The sequence below is a fragment of the Arachis hypogaea genome, chromosome 20, assembly GCF_003086295.3.
Source record: "Arachis hypogaea cultivar Tifrunner chromosome 20, arahy.Tifrunner.gnm2.J5K5, whole genome shotgun sequence".
NCBI lineage: Eukaryota > Viridiplantae > Streptophyta > Magnoliopsida > Fabales > Fabaceae > Arachis > Arachis hypogaea.
The window spans coordinates 92,535,710-92,548,429 of NC_092055.1; the positions used below are offsets into that span (position 1 = coordinate 92,535,710).

Genomic DNA, 12,720 nt, shown 5'->3' on the forward strand with positions numbered 1-12,720 from the left:
TTAATTTCTCTGCAACACCCTTTGGCATCTTATATAAGCTCAAATAATAAACCAGAAGGCTATTTAATACAGATTTGATGAGCACCAACTTACCGGCTTTATTAAGAGCCTTGGCTTTCAGAGGCTAAGCTTTTCCTCCACTTTATCTATTATTGGCTTTCAAGTCTTAAACAACCTTGGGTTTGCTCCTAGCGATATCTCCAGATATTTGATTGGAAGAGTGACTTTCTTACAGCCCAGCACACTACACATACGTTGTATCCACTACTCGTCACAATTAATAGAAATCAAGCTAGATTTATCAAAAATAATGCTTAACCCCGATATTTTCTCAAAGCAACGAAGTAACCTCCTGTAATTCTTAATGATCTCTTCCTCGGGTGGGCAGAGCAAGATAGTATCATCTGCAAGCTGAAGATGCGACAACTCAATATGATCTCTCCCAACCAACAACAGAGATATGCGACCATTCTAACAGCCTCTCCAATCATCCTACGTAGGAGATCAACAACAAGAACAAACAAAAATAGAGATAGTGGATCATCTTGTCACAAGCACATTTCCATTTTGAATGGCTTAAAAGGTGAGCCATTTATCAACATTGACGTAGAGCATGTGCTGACACACTCCATAACCCATCCACTCCATCTTCGTCCAAACCCCATCTTTTGCAGGACAATGTCGAAAAAACTTCACTTGGCTCTATCATATACTTTCTGGAAGTCTAACTTTATTATTACCACTTGCTTCTTCCTCAACTTGATCCATAGAACCGTTTCACATGCAATAAGGGCCCCATCATGTATCTTCTGACCCTTGACAAAGGCACTCTGTATCTCGCCTACTAACCTTGGCATAATTGCTCACATTCTCCTATCAATCATCTTCGAGATTACCTTGTACACACACCCCACTATGCTAATCGGGCGAAGGTCTTTGATTTCCTTATATATAGAGCATGTGCTGACACACTCCGTAACTTATCTACTCCATCTTCATCCAAACCCTATCTTTTGCAGGACAATATCGACAAAATTCCACTTGGCTCTATCGTATACTTTCTGGAAGTCTAACTTTATTATTGCCGCTTGCTTCTTCCTTAGCTTGATCCATAGGACCGTTTTGCATGCAATAAGGGCCCCATCATGTATCTTCTGACCCTTGACAAAGGCACTCTGTATCTCGCCTATTAACCCTGGCATAATTGCTTACATTCTCCTATCAATCATCTTCGAGATTACCTTATACACACACCCCACTATGCTAATCGGGCGAAGGTCTTTAATTTTCTTAGCCCCAATAAACTTGGGGGCCAACGTCACCCAAGTGACATTAGCATCTGCCGGTAACCTAGAGGATTGGAAGAAGCCAGTACCACTGCGGTGAATTCAACACCAATTTCATCCCAATATTTTTTAATAAAGTTCATGTTGAAGCCATCACTACCTAGAGTCTTGAATGATTCACAGTCCCAAACTGCCTCTCTAACCTCCTTAGGTGTCGGTAGCATCTCTAAAGGCAAAGCATCCTTCTCATTGATCATTTTCACCAGACCGTCTCTGAAACCCACCATAGGAGACTTCTCTTGATGATATAATTCCTTATAAAACTCCCTAATGGCAATCTTAATCCTAACTTGATTCCTTATCAATCTTCCATTAATAACCAGAGCATCGATCCTATTATTCCACTTTCTCGCAGAAGCTAAGTTGTGGAAGTATCTCATGTTTTTATCCATATTCCTTGCATGCCTAGACCTCAAGATCTACTTCCGATGTAGTTCTTTCCTCACATACCATTTCTCACAACATACGTTCGCCTTCTTGCTTTCACTATTCCATCATAATCTCCATCACCCACCATATCATCTATCTTTTTAATCTCTTCCTCAAACTTCATGATTTTCTTGTCCATGTCACTAAACTTGTCTCTATGCCATCTTCTCAGAGGAACAAACAAAGCCTTCAATTTATCGGTGAATTGTACCTCTCTTAACCCTTTCCATTCCTCCTTTAACAACCTTAAAAAAATTTCATGTGTAAACCACGAATCTAAACTTTGGAACGGTCTCGGTCCGTCCTTAAGTCTCTTATCTTTCACTATGATAGGGCAGTAATCTGACAAATTTCGTGGACCACCTCTTAAACAAGTCTCCGAAAACTCCTCAAGTCATTCCAAGCTAACCAGAGCTTTATTAATACGGATACAGGAATGTCCTCTAAACCATGTAAGATTTCGGTCAGTAATCAGCAAGTCTACCAAACCCATGTCGTTTATCCAATTCTTGAAATCTTCCGCTGACAAAGGTAAGCTATCAGTACCTCACCTTTCTTCCACCTGCACAATCTCATTAAACTTCCCCCAAAAAACAACAGGGACCCTGACACAAGCCAGCTATGTAACTCAGCTCTTCCCACACAACAAGTTTCTCATATCGAGTATGTGTACCATAAACCAAGAAAAAAGCACAGTTAACATTGTTCTCCAACAATACCCCTTCAACACACAGCCATCTCTCACATTTATAGCAACTTCTCATGTTAAACCATACAACATCCAATATTAACAGCAGCCCTCCAAATGCACCAATAGACCCCACATACTCCCACCCTGCATCATTTTCCCAAATTTTCATCACATCAAACCTTGTTACTATCTATCTTTTAGTTTCAACTAAACCTAACATATTCAACCTGTGTTTCCTCCTGAGGTCCTTTGCCATCATACACCCCATCACCCCTTAATCCCCTAACATTTTAAGAACAAAAAATTATTTTAAAATATTTTTACACACTTTTTTGTGATTTTTGGGCCTACTCCGTCTTGCTTTAGCCTTCTGTTTTGCCATTCTTCTTTTCTGGGCAATTTTCTCATTTTATGCTTGGAGAATAGCCATAATGTCATCTTTTTCATTATATAGCATTGCTTCTGATTCCTTAGCTAACTCCCAAGTCCTTTTGTTTTTCATCAGTTGCTCATCCAATCTTGAACACTCATTACCACTAATCTCATCATCATTGGCATTCCCTTCTTCCCGCATACGGTCTTCTTTGTCATGATAGCCCTCTCTATCGTTCTGGATTGTTAGATTTCTATCACCAATGAAACTGGTTGCTAGGCCTCTATTATCTAATTCTTCAGTAGCCTCACCATTGGTTTCAGAATCAGCTCCATCAATATATTTATCATTATCTCCTACATTCGCACCTTCATCCCCTTGCAGCACCTCAACCATAACCACAGCCCCATCAACCCATTCATTCTAAGCTCCATAACTACAACCCCTTGCCAACACGTCATAGCTCCCTCTTTCGGCCTCTCGGTCACCGTCGGCCCCGTCCATCCCCCGTGCACCACCGACGGCCCGTTGCACGGCTTCACCCTGTACCGGAGTTCACTGTGAGTTGGCTCCATCGACGTACAGGTCGAGGCCTTCTCCTGCGCTGGTGGAACATTCACCCAGTGCCGCGCCAACGCCTACCGCACGGCCCAACTGGAACCACGAATCCTCCTATTTGGAGAGTACCAACTGGCAGCCTCCAACACATGTCCCTTCCTTATCAAACATGGCACTAACACCCCCCAAGTGACGAGGGTTCCCTTGTAGCATTGACACAATGGTTGAACCTGTATTATTTCTATTTTTCCTACCAACCTAACCTAACTTCCACTGACCCAACTCATTACAGCCTTCATCAGTGCCCTTCCCAATTGTGATTGTGCTTGGGCTATGTTGGCCCAAACAACACTTGTTATGTTTGTTTACATTAGAGGCCCCAAAATAACTATATTGCTAACATCATTTTTTACCTCTCTTACCATACTTATGATTACAATTACAACTCCACGGAATAGTAAGCTCAGAATTCACTTCATTGTTCTCCTCATATCCTACAAAATCTGCCAAGCCTTCAATATCACCATAAATTGGCTGATACGTTACCAATTTTTCATAATCTATCAATTTTGTTAGTCCTTTCGACCTTCTAGCAACATCATCACACTCCCTTGTTGTTATGTCATTACAATGATCCCATCTTACAGCATCTTTCGCTACATTTCCCAAGGCACAGTGTAGACCATATACTTCCTGGCCTACCTCTTTAACCAATACGTCGAAGCCACTGGTACTTATTGTGATATGGACCCATTCCTTGATCACATCCATGACACAAGTATCAATAAGTATACGATTGACACTGAATGAGTTGCATGATTCTATCTCTTTATCACACCCAACCACCTCACCCCATTGACCTCCTATCATCTTAAAGGTATCTACTGACCAAGAATGTAACGGGACCCTGAAATACTCTAGTCACACTCTTCGAGACTCACTTTTCTCCGAGTCGTCCCACCTCCAAATACTATAAAATAACTGTAGAAGACTATTAATTTTAAACGTGTATGTCTCTTCAGCATTCAACAGGTTGTCGAAAGTCAGGCGAGCTTTATACGCTCCCATTTCGCGTACTTGAATAACACGAGGAAAGTTCTTTGCAACCATATCCTTTAAGGATCTAAAGTCAATAGCCATCGTCGTTCCACCTATTAGACTTTTCTGTAGCCAGTCCAAGTTTTCTTTTGCCACAACCACCTCCAACTTCTTTGTCCACCCATTTCCATGTGGATCTTGGACCCTTTTATCCTTTCTCACATATTGAGAGCAACTAGCTGGGGATCTCTGATCATCCTCTCGTTCTCTTTGTGGCTGATGTATCATTTCATTTTGGTTGCCACCTCCAGACTGTAGCTTCTTTGTGTCCTTCGCTTCCAATGTTCTCCTGTATTTTGCTTCTCCGACAAACACAACCTTACCTTTCAATCTCATACGATTCATTTTTGTTATAGCCTTCAACGCCCCTCCCTTCGTAGTGTATCGTATGAACTCAAAAATGTGCAAACTACCACCTTTTTGTTTGCATAATAGATATATATCATTTATGCGTCCAGTCCAACTGAACAGTTAGAACAGTTCTCTATTCGAGATGTCTTCTGGGAGTTTATCCAAAAAAATCGAAAATGACTCATTCTCCAACCTCTGATACTCTTCTCGGTTCCAAACTCTAGGATTCTTGATCTAATTCCTAGCTCTATCCGTCTCTGTGTTTTCCACCCACACTCTCTCTTACTCTCTCTCTCTCTCATCTCTTTTTCTTATTTAGGAAGATTTCTCTCTACCTCACTTTTTTGCCAACTAACATGTAATGCTTCACCATTTAGCATTTTAATAAGAGTCATAAGTTGGTCATCCATTTCCAAGAGAGCATATTAGTATCGGCCAAAAAATTCACGAAAGAAAGATTTACGCACTCAATTTGTACTTAAAACACTGTCGTTCTCTTGGACTCTTGAACGACGACATGCACTTTTTGGTTCGCAACTTCTTCCAGATCTTCTTTATTACTCAAAGTGTGTTTTAGAGATTGTGGCATTCTTCCTCATCATCGCTTTCACATCCAACCAAAGAGTTTTAACAAGCTCAATTCAATCATTGGTCGACGTGGAAGTATCTTCAATGTAAAAGTTCATTTCTTACTCCTCCCAAATATTTAACCAATCTCTCAGATTCAATGCACTCAACATCATTAGTTGCAACTCATCGTTTAACTCCTCTTCTTTCACTTGAGATTCCAAACTTTCTTCCACAACACTTCAGTTGAAGTTAATTCCTCACATTCATTCACAAAAGTGTTTTGGTTTTTATATGAACTTAGTGAGACTAAGCGAGTTAAGACTTCAGCTATGGTAGCTATGTGATTTTCTTGCCTCTTTTGGCATTTCTCTTATTTTTGAAGGTGTTCCTTTTGCTTTTGAAAAAATAAATGGAGTACTTCTTCCATGGACTGGTCACAAGATGGAGGTGGAGTTTATTGGTCAAATGGAAGAGGTTAAAAAGAAAAATCTTGAGGGTAAAAATATTGACTTGGTATATATAGAGGTGGTGGTTCAAGAGGCTCATATGAGTGGTAGTAAGGTGGATATGAATTTGGATCCCGTGAAGGTGTTTGGTGATGGTGGGATGTGGTTTGAGGGTATTTTGGTTGAGAAAAATATTGAGGATGTGGTTCATAGGAATATGGTGTTTGAGAAGTTTCATAATCATGATAAGCATCACCATATCTATTAGAGTGGTATGTGCCATAAGGTAAATCATATCATATTAGGGTGGAAGAGGTTGACTAAATGAAGAATGTTCATATGAGTAAAACTCCTCCATCATTTGATTGTTTCTCTTATAGTGCAAACCGTCATTAAAATTGTCATTCTCTACAACATCACCACACTTAGACAACTCGAAACTATAAGCACAAGTGTTCATGAGGAAAAAAAAGTAGAAATAAGATACAATAAAATACAAGAGCTAACTAAAAATTACTAAAAATGATTAAAATGACTAATAAAATAATACACAAAAAGTTGGTAGATGATGTGAAAAAGTAAAAGGTAAAAGAGGGATGAAAATGTGAGAAAATACATAAAAATAAAAATAAATTGAAAATGTGTTAAAAATGATGGAATTTCGTAAAAATAGGACAGGACTCACAGTGTGAGTCTTATTTAAATAACATAGAACTTTAACTCACATCATACATGATACTCAGTACATTCAATTAAACACGGAACATATATATATTTATGAAAATTTATACATTTTTGTGTCGTTAGGTTATATTAGGATGGTTTATATAATTGGAAAAATTAATTAAATTGATAGATTTTCATAAATATATTTATTCAGCATCCAATTGAACATGCTAGGTGTTATGTATATTATCAGTTAATGTTATATCATCAATCATTGACGGGAACTATTAATTGTGTGATGGAAAGACAAAAATGATTAATTTATAATCTTTTAAGGACTAATTTGATTGATAAAAATTTTCAAAGATAAAATTAGAAAATGACCCATTTTTTAAACACTAATTTAAACATTAACCTAGATATTAAGTTTAATTAGTGTTTAATTTATTTTGTAAAAAAGAAAACTAATTTTTCATCAATAAAAAATTAATTTCAATTCTTTGCAATAAATTTTATCATTATTTAAATATTTTTTATTAAAATTATAATCTAATCCAACTTACTCATCTAATCTAACTAACACATCAAAGTTCTGTTGGAAAATTATTAAGTTTTTAATTTATTTATAGAAATACATATATATATATATATATATATATATATATATATATCAATTACAATCACAAATTATGCTATTTCATATTAAATGATTTATATAATGGTGATTGATAAACCACTATTTTATGGTTTATCTTGTGCTCATTTGAGTGGTTTTTATCAAGTCCTTACCCACTTATTCATATGATTTGCATGATTTTACAATTCCTTCCTAGTGTTATTCTATGGTTGAAAACTTACTTCCTAGAATCTTTAATTTGTGTATTTTAATTCTCTGTTATACCATTCGATGCCGTAATCTGTGTGTAAAGTGTTTTAGGCTTTATAGGGCAGGAATGGCTTAGAGAACGGAGAGGAAGCTTGCAAAATGGAAGGAACACAAGAAACCAAGGAGATAACCAGCAAGCAGCGACGCACACGCATGGCTCACGCGTGCGCGCGACATGGAGAAATTTACAGCGACGCGTGCGCATGCTTGACGCGTACGTGTGGATTGGAGTTTGCACAAGGACGCGTGCGCGTGACTGACGCGTACGCGTGACACGCCAAAATGACCAGCGACGCGCACACGTGACTGACGCGTACGCCTGACATGCGCGATCTGCAGAACTAACAGAAAATGCTGGGGGCAATTTTGGGCCGAGTTTTGACCTAGTTTTCAGCCCAGAAACACAGACTAGAGCCAGGGAACGTGGAGAGACTTGAGAGAGATTCTCATTAGCATAGTTTTAGTTTTTAGATCTGAATCTAGAGAGAAAATTACTATTCTTCTAGGTTTTCTTTTACTTTCATAGTTTCATAGTTTATTGCTTTTGCTTTTGGATATTGAGGAGTCATCACCTCCGTTGAAGATACTATTCTAGTTTGTTTTCTTACTCTTTTATTTATTCCATATTCTTAATTCTTGTTTAGAGTTACAATTGGATTATTTTCATGGATTGTTAATGCAAAGGATTACTTTTATTTTTTAGGGTTAAGTACTGAAATCGTCCCTAAGGTAAGGGATGAAAATCAAATTCGTCCCCGACCTTTTTTTGTTATTAAAATCATCCCGAACACTCAGATACACTTTAAAATCATCCTTCCCCCCTCAAAACAAAATTTTTGGACACTTTTTCCCTTTAGCCGTTCTCCGTTAGAGGTTTTAATAAATAAAGTTAATTTATTTGTTTATTTATTTATTTATATAAAGTTATGATTTGGGGAGGTTTGGGATTAAATCAGAGCAGTCATCCCTAACCAACGAAGCAGAGAAGGAGGAAGGGCTTTCGAAGGTGAGTGGAGCCATGGCTGCGGAGAGCTCACGGTCGTGTCAGAGTCGGTCGTCTACGCAGAAGAAGGAGCTTGTGTGTGAACATGGAGAGAGACCCGTGCTAAGGATTTCCGGAACAAGGAACAACCCTGGGCGACGATTTTGGGGGTGTGTCTACTATGAGGTTAGGGTTTTAAGTTTCTGTAGGTGGGTGATGGAAAGATATTGTTTGTTCTGGGCTCTGACTCTGGTGGGTTGCTACAGATCCAGGAGGAGTGTGATTTCTTCTGATGGGCAGACCCAGAAGCAGAGAGTGAGGATCCTCATGTTGCAAGGATGAAGAGGAAAGTTGCGGCCCTGAAAGCAAAAGTGAGGGACATTGAGTGGAAGTTCAAGGTTGCTGCAGTATTAGGGATTTCTAGATGGGTTGTTTTGTTTTGGTTCTGGTCGCAGATTTGGTTTAATCAGAGGGAGGGGGTAGCGTGTGTGATGCCATTGAAGTATGGTTGATGAAATTAGGGGAGAATTTAGTGTTCAGTTTGCATTTGTTTGATTGGGTCTGAGTTATGTAAATTGAGATGTACTGGGTCTTGTTGAACATCTGGGGTTAGTTTAGGGTTTTGGTGATTAATTTTGTGAGTGAAATGATCTCCTTTGTAATTTGACAATTAATTGGAATGGAAAATTTATCTGTTAGCAAGGAAATTGTGACTGAACTCTTATTTTAATCAACTATGTAACATATCAACTCAAATAAGGAAATTCATTAAACAGAACTAGCATAATATTAGGCAGAACACAGTCTAGTGTAATTCAGTAATAAGCATAGGAAAATAACACCAAATGGTGGATACTTGAGTCACCATCAATTCCATTACATGGAGACTAAACAAAATATAGTCTAGGACATTCAAAAAACCTACTGCAACTATGTTGCTCACTAAGAAAGATTAATCATAAGCCATGTTGTCAAGTTTTCAAAAAACCAAAAAAAAGTGTCACAAATATTGTCTCAATTCAAGCAACAGTACATTGATTACAGCAAAAAAGACAAATTTTCACAACAGTCTAAAGTTTTTTCCAAAGTCTTGGTGGAAGTTTAGCCATGAGCCTCAGCTTTCTAGGAGATACATGCAGTGGAATTCTGTGACTGAAGGAGACAAGCCTGGCTGGTTGGCTGGAGCTGGCTGCACCCTTCTCCTTTGGTGCTGGTGGTTGTTGTGTAAGGCTTCTGGTGGGCTTTCTGTTGGGCCTTGGGTGGAGAGTACCTACTGCTGGACTGTTAGGCCTAATAGAGGATGATGTGGGCTTAGACCTGGAATGGGTTGAGTTGGGCTGAGAAGATGTGGTGGTTGGTTGGGGCTGAGATGATGCTCTAGACCTGGTGGACCTCCTCAAACCTCCACTTGCAGATTACATGTCAGGTTGGGATGAAGCTTTAGATCTGGTTTTGGGTCTGATAGATGTAGGCTTCCTTCCTCCCCTGGTCCTCTTGCTAACAGTTTGCCTTGGTTGTTGGGCTTGAAAGACATTAGAGAATTCAGTTGATGGAAAAATGAAACTGTAACCCTAACATACATGCAGTTGATGATATACACACACTTACATCCAGGGATGACTCCTTGCATCCTCCCCTCTTGTGTCCAGATTCACCACAGTTTGAGCACCTTTGGATTTGTCTCCTCCTAAACAAGTGGGACTGGCTGCTATCCGGAGGCTCATCAGGTCCTCTCTTCCTCTTCTTGACTGGTCTGTGGCTAGGCTTTCGATAAGGAGGGGGCATGACATCATCAAAGTTGGTTTTCTCCCACAAATCTGGGTCATTCAGAGAATTGATGACTGAATCATAGCACTTGACATTTGCAGCCTTCTTGTAGCAGTCATTAACAAATCCATCTATGTCAAGGCCCTTATAGTTGATGCAGCTAATGGCATGGGTGCAGGGAATACCACTAAGCTGCCACTTCCTACAGGAGCACTTGTGAGCAGAAAGATCAACAGAAAATTTAGACAAACCATTAACAACCTCATATGTTTGTGCAGCAGACCAGTAAGGCGTCCACTCACCAGCTGATCTGCCTCTCCTCTCTAGTTTCATCCTAATCCGAGGTAAAACTATCCCATTAAAGTTTTTAATTCTTTCCCTATTAAGAGCCCACCTACTCATCAAATAAACCTTTATGTCCTCCAACATTGTCACTATAGGTTTCTCCCTAGAGTCTACTATTGCACCATTAAAGCTCTCACACATGTTGTTCACAAGAGTGTCACATTTAGAGTGAAAATTAAACCTAGACCTGCTCCAAAATCTTGGAGGAATAACGTTTAGATGTCTGTGCGTATCCACATTGATCTGCCTTATGATTTGCATCTCTTTCTCCCATTCCTTCCAGTGTGTAGCCTTTGCACACCTCCACATCAGCTGCTTTAGGTGTAACCCAGGAAATTTCTTCCTGAAGTTACTATAAAGATGGCGGACACAGAACCTATGGTCCACTCTTGGAATGACCTCATCGAAAGCAGGCAAGAGACCCTAATAGAGCAGGTAAAATTGTGTTACATAACAATAACTGCATCATTAAAGGACAAAAGCTTCAACATCCAGAATTCAAATTTATCAAATGTAAGATTTTAATTGCTTCCAGAATTTTAATTATTCGATAACCATTTACCTTCTGCTGATCAGACATGAAGGTTGATTTCCCAATGACCTCAGCTCCGAAGTTGTCAATGAGCAGCCGGAGAAACCACTTCCAGGTGTCTTTAGTCTCTGCCTCCACAACGGCGTAGACGATTGGAAGCATTTGATCATTAGGATCCCACCCTGTCGCTGTCAACAACTGTCCCCCTTGAGGTGTCTTTAGAAAATACCCATCCAATCCAACAAACTTTCTACACTGCAGGAAGCTCTTCTTGCAAGCAACTAGACACACATATACCCTTTGAAAAATACAATAATTGTTTAACCCCTGGTGCTGGTCCTCAACCTCGAAATCAGGGGACTTCTGTACCTTGAGCGTCACTGAGGACCCTGGATTAGCACGTAGCAGCTCCGAGTAGTAGTCAGCAATCCTTTTGTACTGCTTCTGGTAAGCTCCCTGAATCTCATCCAATGTAGCTTGTCTAGACCTAGCTGCCATTGATGTTGTCACTGTCAAATTCCATTTCCTTTGTGCCTAGTTGACCAGGTCCTTTATCTTCACTTTTAGGTTACCTTCCACTTTCTTCCTAAATGCTTTACTCAGCCAACCAGTATGCAGTATCCCTACCCTATGTGACTGGCCACAAGTATGCTTAAGGTTCATTGACCTAAGCTGCCAAGTCTCCTTCTCACTCATTTTTGCTGCCTATAACCAAAATGGGCAACCCTCTTGACAAACAGCCCTCACCCTAACCAAGTCAAGTTTTGCATACCTCAGTCCCCTTCTTGTTTGCACTGCATAAGCTGTTAAAGTGTCCTTGAATTCCTCCCTTGAAGCAAACACAGTTCCAACTTCCCATTTGTACCTTGTCATGTCTTTCACATCTTTATGGATCGGATATCTAATTGCTTCATTGTTATCATCATCCTCACTGTCCTCTTTCTCTGAACCACCACCCACTTCATAATCCACATCAACTTCATCACTATTGAACCCTTCCTCATCACTGAAATCACCTCCTGCAACCCCTTTTCCTTTTTCAACCCGATCACCATCCGTCCCGCCTCTTACTTCATCAAATCTGCTCTCATCATCGTACTCCTCTTCACTATCTGTAAACATCACATCATCTGCACTGTCAACCTCACCATCAGATGGAATGAAATCCTCATCATCACTATCCTCATCACTATTCGATCTAACCTGCTCATCCGGGTTCAGCTTATCTCCCTCTTTAACCGTCTCCGCATTGGCCCTGTCCACCTCCTGACCCCCATCACCCTGATAGATCACCAACTGTTTCTAATTATGTACCTCTTCATCATTGGCCTTCTCCGCCTCCTGAACCTGTTCACTGGGCCTCTAACATCAAGAAACCCTACTTTAGGAAAGTCTTCATCAACCTCAACCTTATGGACCACATACAGATCAACATGACCCCTCTTCCCCGCTATTTTACACATCTCAATGGCATCTCTGTCTCCCTCAAATAACTTCAAATCGTTCTCTAACCATTCAGAACTTGAGTCCTTATACCAGAAAGCTGCAATTTTTTTCTTTGTGTACCCAAACTGTCCCACCTCAGCATATGCCTAAAAAAGAAACCAGCAATCCATATCAACATCTTCGATCACTGTTCTTTCTCCCCCTATATACTCCAATGTACCATTGTCATACCCA

The 12,720-nt window shown here is 39.8% G+C and overlaps 1 protein-coding gene across 1 annotated transcript; it reads right to left on the reverse strand.

The window, feature by feature from the left end:
* Positions 1 to 9,792: 9,792 nt before the first annotated feature.
* LOC140183108 (uncharacterized) lies at positions 9,793 to 11,538 on the reverse strand. Its single transcript, XM_072231124.1, has 3 exons — positions 11,071 to 11,538; positions 10,005 to 10,931; positions 9,793 to 9,918 (listed from the first exon to the last, which is right to left on the reverse strand). The coding sequence occupies exons 1-3, from the start codon at positions 11,536 to 11,538 to the stop codon at positions 9,793 to 9,795; spliced, it is 1,521 nt and encodes a 506-aa protein (XP_072087225.1).
* Between the last annotated feature and the right edge of the window lie 1,182 nt (positions 11,539 to 12,720).